The 22,915-nt window shown below is 46.2% G+C and overlaps 1 protein-coding gene across 9 annotated transcripts in view; it reads left to right on the forward strand.

Annotated features, from left to right (window-relative positions):
• The window catches only part of cbfa2t3 (CBFA2/RUNX1 partner transcriptional co-repressor 3), a 41,540-nt gene that overhangs the window by 11,436 nt on the left and 7,189 nt on the right, over nt 1–22,915 (forward strand). For 2 of the 9 annotated variants that reach the window (XM_076729849.1, XM_076729897.1), the window contains exons 2-10: nt 11,324–11,479; nt 13,956–14,197; nt 14,548–14,637; nt 15,416–15,597; nt 17,965–18,248; nt 18,893–18,978; nt 20,125–20,413; nt 20,900–20,968; nt 21,766–21,819. In XM_076729849.1, the coding sequence (XP_076585964.1) occupies nt 11,324–11,479; nt 13,956–14,197; nt 14,548–14,637; nt 15,416–15,597; nt 17,965–18,248; nt 18,893–18,978; nt 20,125–20,413; nt 20,900–20,968; nt 21,766–21,819 (1,452 nt within the window). The remainder of the gene's footprint in view (nt 1–11,323; nt 11,480–13,955; nt 14,198–14,547; nt 14,638–15,415; nt 15,598–17,964; nt 18,249–18,892; nt 18,979–20,124; nt 20,414–20,899; nt 20,969–21,765; nt 21,820–22,915) is intronic. The other 7 variants (XM_076729873.1, XM_076729881.1, XM_076729856.1 and 4 more) reach the window with 7 other exon arrangements.

Raw genomic sequence — 22,915 nt, forward strand, 5'->3', positions numbered from 1 at the left:
TGAAGAATAGGGGACTATTTTTCTCAGATTAGCTGATTGCAGGCAGTCACACAGCTTTGCCTCCAGGTTGAGAACATTAGCCTCCAATAGATAAAGATAGTTTCAAAAGGAGAGAGGAAAGTAGGACCTCTGTTTAGTTTGTGTCACGGAGAACAAATAGCTACAGAGGGATGAAAAACTGCAGAATCTGAGGAAGCCATAATTGCCGGCAGTACGAGTGTTCTTGCCATTGCCGCCCCGTGAGCGTGTGTTCATGACAGCAGCAAGAAATGGCAGACCACTAAATTGGGATGAGAGGAGAGAGTTGCAGTTGTTGCAGTGTGAGGGTTGGTGGTAGTTCTTTGGTATTTCTGTTTTCAGGATGGCAAATTAACATCAGTCATTTGCAGCAGAAACATAGTGCACTGACCGTACAGTTGAAGTGAGTTTAATGAGATCAGTGTGTAAATGTGTGCATTTTTGTGTAAATATAGGAGCAAGTGAGTGATTTCAGGAGTGATGAAGTGACTTTCCCCACGCTGCATCTCTATGGTTTCCCTGCTGTTTACCCTAATACAGAGTGGGAAAGACCAGTGTGGTTCTGGCTGCCTCCTGCCCTGTGTGTGTGTGTATGTGTGTGTGTGTGTCTGCTCTGCCCCGGTCTGTTCCACATGTGTTTGACATTACTGTGACAAGGCTGCCCAGCCTCTCAGGGGAGATGGAGAATGTCAGAGACTAGAGCGGAGAAGCGAACAGCTTCCCAACATCTTGATGGAATGAGAAACACACTCGCTGGATGGCTGGCCTGCTGACGCCACAGCGTGGGAGCAGAGCAGAGGGTGGAGGCCAAGTAAAACCCCAAATGTGTGTGTGTGTGTGTGTGTGTGTGTGTGTAAAATATCGCTCTTTCGCTCCTCATCATGCGCACATATCCTCTCGCGTTCTCAATAGTAACATAGTCACACACAAATGTTGTAACGCTGTTTTGATCCACTTGAATTATTAGGTTTCTTTTCTCTCGGTTCCCGTGCACGCAGAGCAGGTGAAATGCTCCTTATCTGTGACATTTATGGCTGAGCATTTCTGGAAATTATTTGTTGAATTGACTCTTCATTTTACTAAAATTACTTCAGCATATGCAGCACTGACAAATTGCATCCTCAATTACGCCTTTCAAAAGGGAGGCACATTTCCAGTGCACAGAAATGCTCATCCATGAATGCAGTTGTAAACAAATGTCACAACATTGATGATTTCACATGTACCATACCTATAGCTGAATTGCTGACTGCTTCACCCAAGGAAAAAAAAACCCTTCCTCCTCCTCCCTTCCTTGCCAAGTGCCTGATTCACCTCCTGCACTCCCTCCTCACCTTTTACTTACTCACTGACCCCGGACCTTCTGTTGACCTTCTTCTCTTCCTTGTCCCATTCTCCTGGAAGCACCCTCTCACCTCCCACCACGGCTACTTCATGGTAGGAAGTGTGTTCAGATCAGAGTCAGACACAGGAAACAGCTGGGCTAATCTGCAGTAGCGCTGAGCTCTGTTTTAATCAAGCCAAATGGACAGGCCAACAGAGAAAATGGGAAGTCCATATCGCCACCGCTACCTGATATAATGATTCCCTCCCTTTCCCTTTGCCCCACGCTGAGGCCTTTATCACAGGCAGCGAGTAAACAAGCACAAAGGAACACAGACTGAAGTTATTAAGGTCTCCACTCCAAAGCAGTCCTCTCTGGACGTCTGAGGAAGTGCTGCAACGGAGGAGCATGCATGCAGAGATTTGGAAGGAAGGCACGTCTCACATTCGCTCCCTCTCTCTCTCCATATACAGTATTTGTGAAATTAAAAAAGCCGTTATCTCCTGGAAACAGATCCTGTGCCACACAGATGGTTCCGTCTCTCTTCAAATGGGAGGCTGAGCCATTGAGTGCCGTTGTGTTACCAGTTAGTTGTACAGACCTTAATCTCGGCTCCAGCCTTCCTTCCTCTGCCTCGCTGTGTCTCTCTACACACACAGACGCACAGACAGACACACGCACACACACATGCAAACAAACTCTGATAAAATTCAGATAAAGTATGTACATTTTTTCACTATAGGAAATGGACATTTTAGTTTCTCGGAGGTATTTGAAGTGCAGAGAGGGGAAGGTCAGAGACCTTATTGATGTGTCGAAGAGCAGCGGTCACTTTGACGAGCCAGTTATCGGCTGGCATTTAAAGTCACCAGGAACCTCAGCAGGGTGGAGGGGGTGTGTTTGATGGTTTCCACTCTGCCTTTCAAGTACTGCCTCAGAGAGAGATCACCCCATTAGCGATGTGTCTTGACCTCTGTGAGTTATCATTTATTGAGAGGTTTCTACGTGTATCTGTAGACTTCCACATAAACAGGTGTTGTGGTTATGCTTCAGCCTATGGACTTACCTTTGACAGGATCGCCTTCTGAGCAGATGACAGGCTTGTCACGAACCTCCTTATCGCGTGAGAGTATGCTGTTGTTACCAGCCGACATTTAAGAGGATGTTGGTAAAGTAAGAAGAAACATTGACCTACCCTTTGATCATTTAGCCCCTGAGGTTACAAGCTCTCATTTCACAAACAAGTACGTATCATGATAGTGAAACAAAATGCAACAGATGAACGAGGATCGATAGACCTATCATCAAACACACTACGAGTCTTTTGAAGAAAATCAAAAATAGAAACTTGCTTGAGTACAGTTTCCTGTCAACAATTGACCTTTTAATTGGTAGCTATGTTAATACAGTACACTGAAGAATGAATGAAACTGTTTATACACTGACTTGTTCTAACAGACTTCCTCAAACTTCTTATGATTCACAGAACAGTTCCTTTATACTCGCAGCACTGTTTGCTGTCCACTTGCTTTGACCGCGACGTGACAGCGGGTCAGCTTAATTTGCCAATTAGCTCGCATAATAACCATGCTATTGGCACCGCAGTCGCTCTCTTTTCTCCAGCCGCTCGCTCTGTTTTTGTGACGGCGTCCTGTAGTCGGCTCGTGTCCCAGAGGAGTAGCTGGTATTTATTTCAGCAGCTTCCAGCATGAGCTGGCTGTAGGCTAAATGGAGAAACTGTCAAAGCTTCTCTCTAACCTGTCACATGAACGCCCTCCCCCTCCGCCACATTCTGTTTCCCAGTAGTTTGTGTGTGCGTGTGTCAATTTGTGTGTATGTGTGAAACGTATGGGGTCCTGCAGGATAATGCAGAACACCCTACCCATGCCTGGCTAATGTCAGGAGCTATTGTTACTGTGCCTGTGGGCCAAATGAAGAGGCATGAGAGCGCTGGCTGGCTGGGGAGCAGTTCAGGCTACAGACAGTTTTGTCAGCGCTGACAGCTCCATAGTGACAGAGCAGACATTTAACACAGAATGAAATTAAATACATGACATCAAGCGGGAGAATGACTAATCTGCTGTTTGTTTTCCTATCTCAGCTGTAAGTGACAGCTCAGTGTCAGGTTCCTAACGGTGCACAAAGCATAAGAGGGAGAGCCGTGGAGAAAAATGGGCAGCCACAATTCACACATTCCGTTTAACACACACTCACGTGTAAAGAGTCAGGGTTTATGAGGAGGAAGGACAGAGATGCTGCAGTTGCCGTGGTGTGTGCGTGCGTGTGCATGTGTGTGTGTGTGTGTTGCCAGGGTCAAATCTAAGTCTTTTGTGCTCCATAAATCAGCAGGCAGCAGCGGTGACGTAAGAACAAACAGAGCTGCTCTCTGCTGCAGCTGGCTGGAAAGAGGGAGAAAGAGGAGAGAGGAGTACAGAGAGGGAAAGAGAGAGCAGGACAGCAGCTGTCAGGCCTCCATCGCACACCTGTCACACAGGAAGTGAGCGCCGGCCACTGTTTCCTGGATACACCTCCTCAAACACTGCTCCTGGAAGAAACGGAGGGAGGACATCTGCTGCGAGGGAGAGACAGACAGGCGGCCAGACCGATACACTGAAAAGATCAATAGATGCAGACATTTGCTATGGATTGAGAGCGATTACGAGGTGAAAAGAAACATGGAAGTTCTCATGCCAGTGTTGCTGTTCTCATGTAAGCTGCCTCGCGGTCCTGCTTGCATGTGTGTGCGTCCAGTAAAGAGGATGTTTGTGTTATCGCAGAGCTCTTTGACAGACAGGTCACTCTGTGGAGACTCCAGCCTAACTCTCCCACAAATGCAGCAAGCCCACATGCCCTAAACTTAACAGTGGGACATTCCCACGCTTGTTCCTCTCACCCACCCCTCCAACCACAGCCTTCCCCACCCCACCTCCTTTCCTCCTATGACCAATATGAACTAATCCAGATGCAGTGTAGCTGCTCACAGATGTACGCATAAATCTCTTTACATGGCCCCACTCCTTTCTCTCTTCAACTTCTTCTCCTCCTCCGTGTCTCTGCATTCCCCTGCCTCTCTCATCACTCCGTTCACAGCCTCGGCCTGACTGATCAGAACAGGAAGTGATATCACTCGGCGTTGCCGATGAGGCACTTGAAGCTATTGTCTCCTGTTTTTGCTTCTCCTCCCAGCCTCCGGAGCTGTTCTGTTGTGGCTGCTGTTGGTAGAAAACCTCCTCTTTGTTTGTCAGGCTTGTCAGATTTGGTCCTCAGGAGGCCCCCCTTGCCCTATTCCCAGGCTGCCCTTCATGCTGCCTGTATGCAATTAACAGAGTAATTAAAAGCCTGATGAGCTAATTGGTGCTGGGTGAGGCTGCAGGTGTTTGGTCTGGGAGCTTATTTATGTAAGTGCACTCATTGTGAACATGCTCTGACAGAGGGACAGAGGTTTTTTCTTTTTATTGCTATTTAAGTATGTATTTATGACTTATTGATCATTATTGGTTATTGAGTAAAGCAGTCAATCAAAGAGACAATCAAATGTAGTCATTTCCTGTGATTTAGAATGAGATTTTTTCATACTATTGATTGTTTGGGTTTGATGCTAAAGTTCTGCTACCAGCAACTTTTGACAAAGCCTGTTGTGCTCAGGTCAGATAGCAGAACTCTAAAACCAAACACTTTGATTGTTCACAACTGTAATTAATTAGAAATTCATTTTTCTAATGCTCGCTGTGCCAAACATGCATCCATGCATGCCAAGTAAATATGCAATCTTTAGTGAGAAGAAGGAAATAGACAAAGTGTAGCTAATGCATTGCATTGCCTGCTGAGCTCATTAATAGATGAAATAAAACAAAACCATACTCTGAAGGGTTGGACTCAGGTCTCAAATTTGGCAATACCAGCTGGGTTTGGTCAGGTCAGATCTTGAAAACACAGGCAAAGTTTTAATCTTGTGCAGAATCCTTTTCATACAGCAGTGTACTGGATATTAAAATGAATTGTGTCATGTCTTATGGAGCCCACTAACTGAGCTCATCTGAGAGAGAAATGACGAAAGAAAGTCTGATCTGATGTTGAAACGCGGCAGCCTGAGGCAGAGCTCTCAGCTGGCAAAATTAGGCACATGGCTGACAGGACGAGGAAAAGAAGATGTCGATGAGAGGGAACAAAGGAGAGTTATCATGCAGAGCAGAAGCTTCATGCAAATCCTCCTCTCTGCTCGGCTCTGTCTGCCTCTCTGTCTCTCTGACCCATTCCCAGATGCATATGCACAGTCGCCTCTCCTCATATAGCCGTGTGTGTGTCTCCTCCTTGTCTCCTACTTCCTCCCCCATATCTCCCTCCTCTCTCTCTCTCTCTCTCTCTCTCTCTCTCTCTCTGTCTGTGGCAGCTGTGCTGGTGATGGCTGTGTGCCCATGGTGCAAGCTGGCTGTGGGGTCCCAGGTGGCGCACATGACAGTTATTGATGTTCAGGTGTTCAACTCCTCTCACACAGAGACCCTGGAGCCACACACAAACACAAACACACACATGCAGATACAGATACACACAGAAGCACAATGCACATGCATGCACCCCAATGTAGTTCACCTGCATACGCAGAATACATACAAGTAGTCGTGTACTTGCACAATTATGCATTTAAACTCTGTACTCCTCTGTTGCTGCTGAGGAAGTGTATTCAACACAGAAACAAGTACAACAGAGAATTTGTGCATACAGCTGCCGGGCTGCCTGGCAAGCAGCAAGAATTACAGTTCTCAATGGGAAAACAACAAGCTAGCCATTGTGAAATTGTGTGCCGTCTAGTTTGTATATGATTCTTATGGTCAAGTATTTGTGACCATTTTCTGTGTATATACATGTGGTGGGATAGCCAGTGTTGGTACTGGTGCCCAGTGCAGTTCTAACACACTCCAGATGTGTCTGGCTAGCCAGGGAGTTGTTCTTGGCACAGCTGCCTCGGCCGAATGTCACAAATACTTTCCTTTATTTAGGAATGGCTCTGGGTTAGTGGCTGGAGAGTAAGAAGGAGGCGAGGATGGATGGGTCCGGGGGGAGATGGGAGGGAGCGAAAAGGGGAAAGGTAGATGAAAAGAGCAAAATAAATGATTAGCAATGGAGAGGGACAGGGGAAAAGGAGGAGGAGGAGGAGGAGGAGGGGGGACTAAGAGAAGAGATGTAGAAAGACAGAAGATAGAGAGGGAGAAGGAGGAGGGAACGGTGAGGGAGTTAGGCAGAAACAGCTCCAGTCTAGCATCTGGATTTTATTAGCAGCCGTTGGGAAAATCTGAAAAGGAAGTTTTTTCTCTGCGAGCACGTCGGCAGCAGTGATATGCTGCACATAACCACTTCACTGCCGACGAGAGGAGCCAGGCCCTCCCAAAGGAGAACAGATGGTCGCTAGAACTTCAATACAATTACATCAATAACAGCTTTCACAGATATAAGCACTGTATGACAGGATCCCTGCAGCTCAGAGAGACAGAAGTACAACTCCTCTACCCTTAACACCTCTGGCTCTGGATAAATTGCCTTCAATCCATCCTCACTCCCGGCCTGTCTTCAAGTTATCCTTGTGTTTTTTGCCAGTTTACCCATTCTAAAGGAGGTGTTTGAAGCTTTTGACTTGGAAAAACTGGTGACTTGTCATTGATTTGCTCATGGTAATCTGATCAAAGACAGGAGGGCTTTTGTCAGTGCTTATTAAGGAGAACCCCTCCAGCCCCTCCACCCCCCCCTACCCCGAGTTTGTTTTTTTTTTGTTCAACGTGTTTGCTCAGCCGGCACTGCATGTGTACTATCACAGGGAATCTCAAGTAACATAGGGGAAAATATGTGTTTGTGTCCGCAGCCTGAGCATATGCATCCAGCAAACATATGAGCATGTGTGCATACGTCTGTGTATCTTTTTGTGTGTGTGTGTGTGTGTGTGTGCGTGCGTGCATGCACTGTACAGGCCTGTCTCCCACCCTGTCATTAGTGAGGGCTTTAAAGCCTCTGAACTCTAAATCAGCTCAAGATGAAGTGGAGTCTGGGATCTGTCTGCAGAAGCAGCCCATGTGCTGACACACAAATATACACACACGCACACAGACACACACACACACTCCCATGTTACCTGTGACATAGTTGAGACTTCACACTGATAACAAGGCATATATCAAAATATAGACCAGACACTCAGAAAGCACTTTTTGTACATTGCTCTAGGTCACAGGAAGATGACATATTAGTCTTGTGCTACTGATCTCAGCAGCTGTTGTCTTTTTAATGGCAGTTGGGCAGGTAGTGTGAGAATGGAGGCTGCTCTAGGTGCTGCACCCCTAAGCCTTAGGTCCAGGGCACAAGGCTACAATCCCTATGTTTTGATATGAAGGCCTGGTGGGAGGCTGGGGGCCTGGGGCTCAGGCTCTGTTTGTGTGGACTCCTCAGCGGCCTGATAGGGAACAGATGTGGGAAGGCAGGCGGCCGGGCAGCCAGCCAGAGCAGCTGGGAGAAATTAAAAACAACAGCATTCCTGGAGACTGGGGGAATTACAGTGGGAGGGAGGGAGGGAGGGAGGGATGTAAGGAGCAAGAGACAGAGGGAGAGTTTTAGGGCTATGTGGTCACTGACAAGACTCTCTGCGGAGTACGAGAGATTGAATATACAGGGGCGATTTAAAGGGGACTGTTCTGCAGTGGTTAGCTAAAGCTAATAAGTTGCAGCTGTATTTCCAGTGGAAGCATGAACACACATAACACACACAGACATGCATGCAGTTAACACAGAGCCAATGTGAAATGCGACCAGAATGTATCTAAATGGCATTGTAATGGCATGTCATTACATGATAGTATTTATTTGGATGAGTATGTGTTTCTTTTTAAGGGCTATAGTGAAGGCATATGTCCTGAAATCTATAATGAAAGCCCATAATGGCTTTAGAAAGCTAGAAGAAGCACTGTGCACTGCACGCGTGTGTGCAGTTGTACAGTGCATGATCTGTGGTTTCGTGTGCCTCACAGTGAATTGTTTTTCATCTTGTTTCATCATGGCACAAGGGAAGAGTAAAAGGCAGAGAACATTTTTAGAACTCCGACTGCAAACTGTTTCTTTGGTGAGCAATCTTTAAGCCCCAATTACGTCAAATGTGCAGACATACAGCTGTTCAGAGAGTCAGAGAAACAGAGACAGGCACAGCAGCGGCAGAGAGGTAGGTAATGATTGTATCGTAGTGTTTTATTTTCAGCATGATATTCAATAGTGAGTGTTTGGGACAAACAGCAACGTGTATCCTGAGCAGATCTCCTCTCAGCTGTATTGATCACAAAGTGGCTCCTCTCAGAGAGCCAGATAAAAACCTGTGGAGCTATGCGGCCAGGAGCGTGAGCACAGCCCAGCCCTGGACCTTAACCACAGCTCTTTTTACCTGCTATACCAGTCTCTCTCTCTCTTCCTGCTTTTCGCTGTTTGAGTGTTTTGTCCTTCAGCACAAAGCACAATGGGAGCACAAATGGCCACAGATGGGGTGGCAGACTGAGCAGACTTCCTAATGTATTAAAAGTGAAATTCAGAGCCTGTTGTGTATGTGTGTGCCCTGTTCCTGTAGCTGGTCAGATTAAACAGCTGTCTATAATCCCACAGTGGGAGCAGACACAGACAGGACGGTCCCCTTATCCTCCTCCTCTCCTCCCCTCTTCTCTCCTCTCCTCTTGAGGAAGTGACAAAAATAGCTCCGTTGTAAACAGAAAGTAATGAAAGCATTTTGATTTCATGTCACCCACCTTTTCATCACGCGTGTCCAGCTCTTGTTCCTTTGAGTGAAGCTTCAGACAATCACCAAATCAATATGGGGACAAGTGTATCTGGATGCATGCTTTGTCTAAGTCCCACAGCACTCACTGCATACAGTGGCACACTAAATTTGATCAAAGAGGTTGTTTACTGAAACATATGGCCGCTTCCCTGCAGGAAGCAGCCGACCAATTCAGCAGCACAGAGAGCTTGTTTGTGTGTTTAGGGTTCTTCAGGAGAGAATAGCTGCATCTATTTATACCAGCCATCCCCGTCTGCCTCGATCCACAACCTTGTGTGTTTGTGTTCAGAGCGTCTCGCATGGGGCAAACAGCGGAGTGCCCCTCGTGTTCTTGAGGATCACTGTGTCAATGGCCCTCGTGCAGCACACTCCAGAGTGGCACTCTTTAAATACAGACACCAGCTGTTGAACGCATCTACACGAGCTCCCAGAAATGGGCTAACACCACGGACTGAGGCCGACTGTGGCGAGAGTTTTGCGGAGGAAAACACTGGATTCGTAGACGGCTGGCATTAAAAGCATATTATTTGAAAGTGATGTAATATGTTAGTTTCATGACTGCAGTACATTTGCAGCTGTATGGGAGGTGTCCAAAAAGTTCAGATGTATTAACTGTGATCTGTGGCTATTTGGTTTGAAGAGTGATGGCAGCATTGTATTTATTATTTTAACAAGGGTTAATCACTTACTAATAACCCCTTTCCCCCGTGTCATTTGCAGAAGCCCAGTGTCATGAGTGGGCCGCTCCGGCAGCGACCTCTCCGCTGTATACAGTACATGAGGAGTTGTAATAACACTTTTGATTGGCTTATGTTTGGGTTCCATGTTTGAGAGAACAGATAGGCTTAATTTCTGTCTCCTTTTCTCTTGTAATCCATTAAGAGTCGGCTAAAAGCGAGAAAAAGAAAAACACAGAGAAGAGAGTTACTGAGAATCAATGAATGCCACATTAAGTCTACAATACGGTTTACATCTGCTTTGCTAGAACATAGAAGAGGGCCCTCTCTCTTTACGCTTTCATTGAATGCATATGTTTACTACACTTAACAGCAGTGTGTAGTACTAATGCAGAAAGACACACATTTCTGTACAAATATATAAACCGCGCCGCATATTGATTTCATTGTTTTTCATTGCACAGTGCACATTTATTGCGCTCTTTGCCAGTTGTACACATGCACACATACTCTAAAGCTATCTCCTCACAGGCTGCAAAAATCATCACACCTCTCAGCTCAGGTTTACATTGCAGAAAGATCTGGTTCCAGCAGCTGCACCGGCAGACGAACACACAGACAGAAAGACAACACTCTCAGCTCGCTGAATAATAGCTGCTTATTTATACAATATATATATATAGTCTGCTTTAGTGTGTACAGTTTCGGGCATGGCAGTGTTTTTCTAAAAGACACATTGTGTGTACGAGGCCACTTACACAGAATGTAAGGCAACAGTCCTGCAACATGCTTGTGGCCATGGACCGTCCACCCAGTGTCATGTTTTCTTCTCATGTCCCTTGCTGTACCATCCATCCCCTTCACACCACAGAGCCTGGCCTTGCCTTGTTTGGTCCTGGCAGGGTCTCTGGCAGAGGACAGCGGAGCTCCTGGTAGCAGGACGGAGCTCTTCTGAAAGCCAGTCCACAATGATGGACAGCAGCAGATCCAGCTGCACTTGTCACTGGCTGTCAAGGCGGCTGTCTGAACTCAGGGACGAGAGGGGACAGGCGGGGAGGAGTGTGTGCATGTGAATCTGTGTGTGTGTGTGTGTCAGGGGGTTGGAGGTTACAGTGGAGGGGCACTGATTGGGATGTCAGAGCTACATGGAGTGTGTGTGCGTGAAGGAGAAAGAGGGAGGAGAAGGGGTGGGAGGGGGGCTCTCAGTCAGCAGCAGCTGAGCGAGTGAGCAGGTGTTACTGTATGTCTCCCAGGCCCACGAATATCCAACAAGAGAGACACAATACAAGTTTGGATTCATTTCCACTCCCTGCATTGATTTGTTTTGGTTCTTTTTATGGGGCTGTGGGTTTAAGGAAACAATCGATGTCTCCCAGGTGAAAATACCAATGCTGTCCTCCTTACCCAACTGCCTCCGCTTTGAAAGAATGAATTTTTGTGTTTCATCCTGAGCTCCATCTTGATGTCTGTTTTTCTCTTTCTTTCCCCCCTGTCATTTCACAGGTAGCAGAGTGCAGAAGGTTGGAACAATGCCAGATTCACCTGCGGATGTGAAAACCCAGCCCAGGTCCACCCCACCCACCATGCCTCCTCCACCCCCGGCTGTCAGCCAAGCAACCAATCGTAACGCTTCATTCACCCCCACTACCAGTAAATCAAGTGAGCTACAGCTATGTTTGACACTTAGAGTCAACTCTAGTGAAGGCACATCAACTATAGTTCAAACCTTTACCATAAACTACGTAGCTGCACATGTTCCACAGATGTTTAGCTTTTATGCTTTGAAATACTTTTTTTTTTTTTAACTTAAAGATGATCGTTTTGTGCTGAAGAGTCAGGTCAGCAGGAAGTTAACCAGGCAGGTGTGAGAAAAACAGTGAGCTGGTAGGCGTGCTGGACCGGCGACCCATCGCTGTAACAGCTCTAAGTCTTCATTTCACAGTAAGCGCTGGAGAACATGACCATAGTTACATGAGCTGGTACCTACATCTTTGCAAATGGTGCTTCTCTACAGCGCTGACATGCATATCTAAGCATCATTTGTAGGTCAAATGCCATTTTGGCAGCCAGATTAAAACTGTACTAAATTGGGGCAACCAGTGGCCTTGAGGTTAAGATGCATCATGTACTATGATCACAATGTCCGCGGTTTGACTCTGGTCAGGGACCTTTGTTTGCGTGTCATTCCCTGTCTCTCTCTCTCTCTGTTTGTTTCCTGTCCACTGTCAGATGAAAGACAGTTGATTCCAAAGTTGAAGTGTAGATTACGCAAACCTCTTGCCACAACAGTATTTCAGTGCATTAAGACCTGCTACATGTTAAAAAAAACTATTCACCTATCAATCTGTAATAAATTAGACAAATTAGTACACTTCTGCAGTACCTCACAAGCCATCTGCAGCGGACTACACAGTCAAATTTTGTGCCTTTTAAGCCAACTGTCGTGAACACTTTATATGCTTGTGTAAAGGGAGAGAAATTCCAAATATGTGTTTCTTCCTCTTTCTGGTTGACAAGTGTCGAAGCCACTTGTTTGTCAGGTGTGTGTCTCTGCAAGCATTATATGTGTGTGTGTATGTGTATTTCGAACAGAATGCCCTTGCAAGTGTGACAAGTGTCTTTGAGCGCATGTGCAAGTGCGGCTGTGGCATTGTGTGTGCATGTGTGTCTGTGTTGTTTACCAGCTGGTTGGGCGGCAGTGGCCGGGGTGGTGATGCGGTGTGTAGACTACTTTCTTCCCTATATAGCAATGACAGGCCATGTTGTTTCACCTGTTGTGGCTGGCGGTCAGCAGTGTAGCTCTCTCCTCGCACCTCTCCCTCTCTCTAAAACCAGAACACAAGTGCTGCCTGTTGGGATCACATGGGTCAGCCCATATGTGTTCAGCAAGCATGCCTGAGAGGAACCACGGAAACTGGACTATTGAACAAATAAACTGTTTAGAGTCTCGTTTTCAAGTATGAGTATAAGTATTTTATTTAAGTTTATTTTTAAGGGACCATGCACTATATTAAACATAGATGTGAGCATTTGGTGTATTGTGTGATGTATGTATTGTATCCACAATGGCTCACTGCAGAGTCCTTTAAATAATAGGTTGCTGTAGCAGTGATAAAATTAGAGTTTCGATGCCATGCTCAGTGCGAGTGCTAGCATATGCTGTTATAATACAATACAATTATTTGATTACAGGTGTATACATAAAAAGACCATTATATGTTTAACCTGAGAGAAAACTATGTTACATTTTGTCACCATTTCTTATTTAAACACAGACATATTGGACATAAATGTAAAAAAATGACACAGTGATGAGAGAGAAGAGATAGAAAAACAGTTTTTTTGTTTGACACTGACATCATATAAGACTGACGATGCACCCTGCATTCATTTTGTGTCGTGAAAATCTAAAAACCGGGGAAAGGTCAAACGTGTGTGTGTGTGTGTGTGTGTGTGTGTGTGTGTGTGTGTGTGTGTGTGTGTGTGTTTGTGTGTGAGAGAGAGCTTCTGTTTATTTCCAAGTTTGTTTGTGCCTTCATTATGAAGAATATGGGAGTGATTATATATGTGCCTGAATGCTCTGTGTATTCTGAACCTTAAAGCTGCAAATCTACTTTCAGCTGGTGGACATGTGTAGAGCCAGATTTAGCTACACACCTGCTATTGGAATAAAAGTAACACAGGCTTCAGGACTATTTTTGGCACCTCTTTAACAAGTTCCTCTTATAGTTGTGTCCTAGTGAGTGAGGGGGAGAGGGTGAGGAGCAGGGTGGAATAGTCTGATACAGGGGGAGATAGAGGGGGAGGGGGGTCAAATGGTACCACTTGTGAGACAGCTGAAGTTACTGCAAACACACACACACACACAAACACACACGCACAGCTCTCAGTCAAACCGGCTGAAAATTGCACCACGGAAGTCACTTGGTGCATGATATGCTGTAGGAGTAGTGTCAAATTTGAGTGCAATGTTTGCGTTACTCATGTTTAATCTGAACCACAGCCTCCTCAATCAGCAGGATTTAAGTGCTCCTGCCCTCATCGTGCCCCCAGGTCTGTCAGTTGCCCCCCCAGGCCCCTCAAAAACTACTGACCCAGTTCACGTTGTCTCTTCCTTCTGTCTGTTTATCTGCAGTGCTGAATGGGAGCAGCCACTCTCCTACATCGCTGAACGGTGCTCCGTCCACTCCTAACGGCTTCAGTAATGGGCCAGCCATGTCCTCGACGGCCTCGCTTTCCAACCAGCAGCTCCCGCCCGCGTGCGGTGCCCGGCAACTCTGCAAACTGAAGCGCTTCCTGACCACGCTGCAGCAGTTTGGCAACGACATATCGCCTGAGATTGGAGAGAGAGTGCGCAGCCTCGTGCTGGGGCTGGTGGTGAGTTCTCATTATATTCATGTAGAATATAACATTTTGATGACTGTCTCCAACGGTACTACCCATGAAATCATTCAACAATTTATTTATTTGTTTGTATCTTCTTATTATTTGATAATAGCATACAGTTAATTAATGTGTTGCAGAGTGTTTTGCTTACAGTCCCACAAGCTAATATTTTTTCTCTTGTGCACGAAAGATAACTTGTGGGCACAACATATTATCTTGTTTGCATAAGATATGGACCTTGTCCAGACAATAATATTTTTTAGGGACTGCTGTAAGCCTGTTATTAAAGTTCTTAGTGACTCTTGCCTCCACACATTGTCTAACTCCACTCTCTTGGACAGAACTCCACTCTCACCATCGAAGAGTTTCACTCCAAACTTCACGAGGCCACCAACTTCCCTCTGAGGCCGTTCGTCATTCCCTTCCTGAAGGTAAGTACTCGCGCACAGATTTTATGTGAGCTAAATCAAGTCTGATGTCTTCAGTCGACAAGTTCAAAGCTCTCTGCTGCTGTCCATATGGCCAGTATTCAGGACTTTGTGTTAGTGTGTGTGCAGATATCATACTGCTCCTTTTCTGCCTCCAAACAGAAAGGGTTGACAGAGAGGCAGGGAGGGAAACCTTGTCTTGATTGGAAACCTGTAGGTGTACTTGTACTTGTAGTACTATGTAGGAAACAGTGGGATGTGCTTTTGAATGCCTGTTAAAAGTAGTGTGTGTGTATGTGTGTATGTGTGTGTGTGTGTGTGTGTGTGTGTGTGTGTGTGTGTCAGACCTCCTGGAGTGCGATGATCCTCCACATCTGGGACATTGCAGCAATGACTGCATTATATCAACCAGACAGGTCTGAGAGAGCTGTTTGACAGCACTGACACACACACACGCACACACACAATATACACATCAGCACACCCTGGAGAGAGAGAGACACATGGCAGAGGAAGGTGTCAAGGGGCCTGTCTTATCTTGTCCTGTCTCTTCATCTATCACTTTCTTTTTTCATGCCCTAATCTGGCATTATTTCACTCTCACCCCATCTATCTGTTGTTCCCCCATGAGTTTCAATCTCACCTCTTGTCCACTTAACCCTCCTCTCTACATTTACATCAGTTCAAGGAATCTATATCCTCCCAACAACAACTTATTTCTTTCTTAATGCCGACCTGTCTGTCTTCCTTGTTTTTTTTTGTTTTTTTTTAACCACTGAAGGCAAACCTGCCCCTGCTGCAGAGAGAGTTGCTCCACTGTGCCAGGTTGGCCAAGCAGACTCCAGCTCAGTATCTGGCCCAACACGAGCAGCTTCTCCTGGATGCCAATGCCAGCTCACCGCTCGACTCCTCCGAGATCATGCTGGAGATGAATGAGCATGGCAAGAGAAGGACCCCTGACAGGTAGCAGCTCTCCATTAAAGACAAGCACACGCATAAACACAGACTTCAGAGGCACACATACATTGGCAGACTCTCACACAGCCAGCGTTGTATATGAATTATTTCAGGGTATTTCAGAATGCCAAGCGACAAGGGGAGCCCATAAATCCTCTGTGCGGGAGGCGGAAGTCTGGACAGCCCTGATGCCAGGCCAGCTCTGGGAGGGAGGGGTGAGATAAATGCAGAGTAGGAAACGAGAGAATGAGCCAGAGAAGAGGGTGTAAAATACAGTAGATGTCCTCAGCACAACCCAAAGACCAGCAGTGAGCTGTGGTGTGCAATTGTCCCACATTTCTCCTGAGTGCTCTACTTAATGCACCCAGCTAAGAAGACGACACAAGAGAGAATTAACTGGCATTTCCTTTTCTTCCCTTTTCTGCCTTGGTCTCATACTGGCCCTTCACTTCTTCACCTCTCTCACTCGCTCTCTCTCTCTCTTTCTCTCTCTCTCCCTCTCACTTTCTCGGACTGCCTGACCTGCGGGCTCCCAGCAGCTGTCCATATGTCAGGGATGTGTCCAGATGGTGATGTGCTGACCATAACACAGAGCACATCCTGAGAGGGGTGTGGGGAGGTGGGTGGTGGTGGGACGAGGGGTTGGAGCCGAACGTGCAATCCCACTGTAATCCGCACACCTCCGCCTCCCGACCTGTGGCTTATACACAGCAGGCAGGGCCCAGTGGAGGAGGGGGAGGGGGGTTCAGGCTGAGGCAGGGCCTACGTCCTGCCAGCTGTTCTTCTGATTTGTCAGATATTAAAGCAAGGGATGTGTACGAGTACGGCCGACATGCACAAATATACACAATCATAAGTGTGAGCACACACACGCCCGCACGCACACACATAAACTCACATCATCTTCATGGTGCTGCGTTACATTTATTCGCTTTTGATCCCCAGGATGATAAAGAGTGACTTCTATCCGAATGCGTGGCTATTGCCATCCAGCTAAACAGATTAATATCAACACTCCCATTTAAACTGTCCAGATGGCTTGAAAACACAACCGCTCACACACGCACACACACACACACACACACACACACACACACACACACACACACTTCAAGTACGCAGACACAAATGAGAGTCACCAAACATCTGCCAAACACACAGCATTCAGCCCATATTGCCCCTTAAGCCCGAGAGCAGGGTGGGAGGGAGAGGGGAGAAATACTTGCAATCTAAGTGTGGGCTGAGGGATATTCAGATTAAGAGCTCGAGATGCAGGGTGTACAGTTGGACTTGGCTTTGTTTGGTACATATGGCGTACAGCTGTGCAAAAGCTTTGGAGTGCCGCTGCCGTACTGTAACTGAACAACAAGCAGCTCTCAGCAGGGATACATGTGTGAGAATGTGTGTTTATATACACCACGTGGGAGTTGTTGAATTATAAAAAAAAAAACAAGTTTTTGTTTCTTGCCAGAGCTCCTCAAACAGGTACGGTCCCCAGTACTAGATGCTCTAGTCTTATAGTATATAGGAAACTGTGATTTGTGATTTGACAGATTATTTGTTCACACAAAGATACAAGGCTTCTTTTGCATCTAGAGTCCATGTCTTCATTTGTTTTGATAAAATTATTAGCTCTGTCGATTTGTTCTACATGTTTTTACAGCTTTTTTTGCCACCTTGATCTGATTTCAGGGCGTTCTGGTCCCCGCTGGGGCATGTTTTCCTGAACTATGAAGTAATACACTGGCATTGTTTTTTTAGCCTGGCATAGCCATCCCACAGTTTTCACATTACTCATTGTGGTCTGGCCAGGTCATAGATGGGCTAGCTGGTTAATTCTCTCCCTTCAGACTTTAACGTGGTGTCAAATATCTGTTTCTCAATAAAACTGAGAGAGAAATGAGCCGTGTGGCTGCAGATTTTTTTTGGAAACGAGGGTAGCCACGTTAGCATCAAAACAAATTCTGATTGGTCCAGCTTTTATATGAAGCAGCTGAATAGATTCTTGGGCGAACATTTGTGGAATAATGGTAAATGTGGTAGTGGAAACAGAGCTTAAGAGATGAAGTCTGGCCATTGCATATTTGCAAATAAGCATGAATTGTATGACACAGATCTGTTTTGTTGTAGATCATCATATACCACACATCCCACAGCTGGAACAACGCTGCAGGCCTTGTTTTGTGTCCAACCAGCTCAGCTTTCATCCCATGAAGTTCTTCTTGGGATGTTTTATGTTTCATGTCTTTAGATCCACTTTTTCATACTGTACACTGCTAACTGCGTGTTGCTGACATTATGCCTGGCTATAATTTCTGTTTCTGTTTAACATGCGCTCATGTTCTAACACGCTCCCCTGTCCTCCTCTTACAGGACCAAAGACAGCTCAGAGAGAGATGGGTTGCACCCAGAGCACCTGGCTAAGAGGCCCTGCACCATCAGCCCCAGCCAACGCTTCAGCCCCAGCACGGGTCTTCCTGCTCACCCGCCTCCCAACGGCCTCCCCACACACCCTCCCAACGGCCTATCCCACCCACCCAACCCCCAAATGGGACCCCAGCACTATCGCTTAGAAGACATGGCCTTGGCACACCAATACAGAGACGCTTACAGACACAATGAACACCGCGATGCCCGAGACAGGCACCGGCAGACAGGTAGAACAGCTGCAGAGCACTCAGAGCATCAGATAAATCTACAGGTCTGCAGTCAGATATATGGTCAAGACTGTGGGCTTGTGCATGTGAAAGTGGGGTGCATGTGGAGAACAAAGGCCAGTTGTCTGTCCAGTGTGATAATCCTTGTGGCAGGGTGTCTATATAAAGACCACAGCCATACATGCCCATGTGCTACAACTGTGGCAACCATATATGCCTTCCTTCTGCTTTCCCAAAAGGAAACAGATGAATTCTTAGCCAAACTGTCTCACTGATTAGACATGAGGCTGTAGCATAGACGCACAAGTGCCTGCCACCAGTCATTTTCTTTGATATTAAACTTTGATGACTGAATACAGCGCTGCATCGTGGATAGTCTGGTGCTCCTACCTATCTTATTACAAGGAAGGGTAATTGAATAAATAATGATCAAATAATAGAATACAAGAAAATAAAACAGTAATACGGAGAGAAGAGAACAAATGAATACTCAACAAGAAATGAATGAACCCTCGCAGATACTACAGAGACTGCAAGTCATGAACATACACAGACTGGTGTAGACAGACTGCTGTTTGGAGTCAGAAACACAGTATACTGTCTATGTGCTGAATCTAACAGAGACCCTTGTGTGTGTCTTTTAGCAGTGCATGGAGCCCGCCAAGAGGAGGTGATCGACCACCGTCTTACAGATCGAGAGTGGGCAGAGGAATGGAAGCACCTTGATAATGTACGTATGAGCATGATAGCAACGTTTAATGTCCTCCACCTCTTTGTTCATTTAAAGAATAGAGCTAGTGGGTGATTAAAGTTGGTTTTAGTGCTAAAGGTTTTATGCAGGTGACAGGGACAAGAACTGTTGACAGACAGAACAGCCTCCGTCCCTTCTGAGTTAGCAGTTGACGGACAGCTGACCTTAGGGGGTCTGTGCCAGTGTTGTGAATTAACAACAGACAGACACTTATCTGGCTTCCTGGCACCCAACTCCATGAAGACAAAATCATGTGCGCTAGACACACACACACACACACACACACACACACACACACACACACACACACATAGACATGCACACACAGAAATAGGGCCCCAGATGGAGCTCAGGACCCAGCAGAGAGCAGCTCCAGCTGGGGAGAGCAGCTGAGACAAGAGCTGCAGTCATGGAGAGAACCGGCCAGGCCTGGACTCATGCCAAATTAGAAACACTTCACTGAAATAAATATAGCTAACTCAGAGGGGAGGGAGTGGAGCGACAGAGGAAAGGAGGCAGAGACCGAGGGAGGGAAAGATGAATGGGAATAATGATATGGACTGAATGTCAAACATGCTAAACCCATTTAGCAGACCTGGCCGGGTCTGGAATCGCAGAGCTCTGTGGAAAAAAAGTGACACTGTTTATAACGGTACGGGGGAAAGCAGAGAGAGGAGAGGAAATCTGTTGAGTTGGCAGAGAATGGAGCAGAAGGGTGGAAGGAATTGGCTCAACTTTTTCATCAGCAGCCCAGCTGTTACGTTAGCGTTGTTGTGATGCTCTTAGATGTCGAAATTCACTGACGAGCACACAACCCATGAGCAGATAGTCCAAGACAGAAACACGCAGCCACACACAAACGCACGCTAGAAGGTAGATTTACAGCCCAAAAAACTAACCTTTTCCTTTTTAAGGGGCTTTGTTTCAATGACCTGTGGAGTTTTATTTATGGATTTATCAATGGTCATTTCAAAAACTAGTGTGAAAATAGTCACTTTAGGTTGGCCTAAGCATGTGTTTTGGAGGAAGGACTGACCTTTTCAACTACTCAGAGTACTGTCAGACTTCTCCTCCCATTCATTCATCACTCTAACTAAATGTTTCAACCCATCCTCAATCCTGCAGCTCTTGAACTGCATCATGGACATGGTGGAGAAGACGCGCCGCTCTCTGACGGTGTTGCGTCGCTGCCAGGAGGCCGACCGGGAGGAGATGAATCACTGGATTCGGCGCTACAGCGACGTGGAGGAGATGAAAAAAGGTGGGAGCAACGGACAGCACTGCCTTCCTCCTCCTCCTCCTCTTCCTCCTCCTACTCCTCACCACAACTCCTCCTCCAACACAGCTAGCAGCAGCGAGTCACTGCCCATAGGAACTTCTTCGGCTGCCGAAAGGCAGACAGGCAGACAGACAGGTAGACAAACACACACAGGGCATGTTTGGCAAAGCAAAACACTCACAGCAAGGTAGGGCTTATTTGAAACGCCGTTATATATCAATTTAGACACAAAAAGTCATTTATATTATCTTATTTTCCTGCAATTTCACAAATTTGGCTCACACTGTGAGGCAATACAAATCTAGTTGCAACATCCTGCATCTGATTGCACCCTTATGCCGCCAGCATGCTCATTCATAATTAAGATTTGTATTCACTTCTAACTCCCGTGCTCCCATTCCTTCCCAGAAATGGCTGATAAAAAGTTGATGACAGCTTATTTGCTGCTGTTGCCATACACATAGCTTGTATTGGTCCCAGCACATATAGAATTGGAAACTATAAAGGGAGACTTGTGGATGTGCGTTTGTGCAAATCAAGAGTCTTATTGCTGTGTGTTTGTGTGTGTGTGTGTTTGTGTGTAATTGAGACTGAATGTATGCTTGTGCTTGTGTGTTTCAGAGATCCACAGAGACTTCTTACACAGGCCTCCTTCAGGATACCTGCCAGAAGAAATCTGGAGGAAAGCTGGTAAGAGCCAAGCATCCCCCTTCTCTCTATAGTCTTCATGATTGACCTCACACAGACTAACAAAACACGCACGCACACGCACACGCACACACACACACACACACACACACACACACACACACACACACACACACAATCACCATCATCACTCTTCAGGGCCCTCACCCTGGCTACAGAGACAGACAGAGCAGAGGCCTTACAGCCGTAGGTCCGTCAGGGCAGAGGATTGGAGGTCTTCTGTGTCATTAGGGCTAAATGCCCTCCATCTGTCACCACTATGAAAGGCCACTGCAGTTAAAGCTGCAGTGAAAATGCAGTCACCTGGCCCAAGGCAGGCCGCAGCAGCGCAGCACAGGTTGGAGATTAACTGGTCTCCATTGTCTTAAGAAACACACATGCTGAAGTTTTATACCTCTTTTTTCATCGTTATTGTTTTCTAGCCTCATGCACAGTGCGCAAACTTATTACTGAGGTGAATCAAATACAGACATTCAGATATACCAACAAAAGTAAATCTTGACCGTTTTTTAAGTTTTGGCTCGGTTTGTAGCCAAATGGAAGCAGGTGGGAGTGTTGCATTGCGCTGGGCCTTCTTGTATACTGCATGTTAGATAGAGTCCATCCCAGGAGTCACCTGGCTCAGCCCCTGTTCCACCCCAGTCCCAGCGCTATTATGTTGCCGTCATACTCCAATACCCTGCGGAGGAAAGATGCTGCTGCTGTTGGCAAAATACTGTGCTGCATTTTCACCAGCAGAAAAAAAAAAGCTCTTTTAATTGCAGTTGTTTTTCATACAGGTACTACAAGCATCCCGCTCTCCCCAGCATTAAAGCACCTCCAAAACAGGCAGGGTGAGTAACATATCGCACTCACAACATCTCACCTCTATGTGTGTGTGTGTGTGCGTGTGCGTACATGTGAGCATGTGTCACCTCTATCTCAGCAGCCAGGTAGCCTGCCTGATGTAGCTGCAGCACCTCTTGCTTTTAATTAAAAGCAGACACGTATTCTCTGGTCTGGTTCAGGTTGAGAGACTGCAGTGCTTTTGAAAAACAAGATCTGAAGTGTGAAAAAGCAGACAGAAATAACACGTCTCAGGGACTTGCCAAATCCCTGTGGAATTAAAACGTTAATATTGCTGCCCCCGTGTTTTCCATTAAGTGCTAATTGCCCCAGCATCTGCTATGCAGTCTCCTTGATAAGAATTAATTAAATTTGCAAACTAATCTTAGTGGTGCATGCATTAGGCCAGATAATTGAGAAGCTCGGGATAATGCAGATAGTGTTTGCAAGGGAGAGAAGAAAGAGGAAGAGGAGTGGTGGAAGAGAAAGGAAAAAAGGAGTAGAAATGAAATGAAGGATAGAGGTAGAGAAGGGATGAGGGGAAAGCATTGAGATGCATCACTAAGTGTGACTGTATGCTGACAGGACTTACAGAACTTTTTAGCATGTGGGCATAGGAATCAAGCTCAGCCATGCACACACAAACATACATGCACACGCAGGCAGGCGCATATGCACAGCAAAGTGTGTGTACAGCTCCCCCCACTGCCTATCTTTTTGCACAGTAGTTTGAAACAAGTGGAGTGGAGCGGCGAGGAAAAGTGACAGTTATTTATGAGTTCTCCCTCAAACAAACACTGACTGGAGGAAACAAGGAGCAGTGGAGAGAACGGTATCAGTCTCACCTTCTACTTGGCTGGCATAACACACCTGGAGAGCCACTCGTGTGTGTGTTTGTCATTTGTTTCTCGCTGTGTGTGTGTGTGTGTGTGTGTCTACATCTGGAGGAGGTGGGGCAGGAGACAGAAAAATCATTTCATCTTTAAAAATGCTGCTGTCTTTAATGGCAGAAGAAAATGCCAGTTGTAGAGGAATTCATATCTTGTGACTACGACATACCACGTTAGCGTTCGATTGATAAAATGGGCACATTTGGGAAGTTAT

The sequence above is a fragment of the Chaetodon auriga genome, chromosome 1 (assembly GCF_051107435.1).
Source record: "Chaetodon auriga isolate fChaAug3 chromosome 1, fChaAug3.hap1, whole genome shotgun sequence".
NCBI lineage: Eukaryota > Metazoa > Chordata > Actinopteri > Chaetodontiformes > Chaetodontidae > Chaetodon > Chaetodon auriga.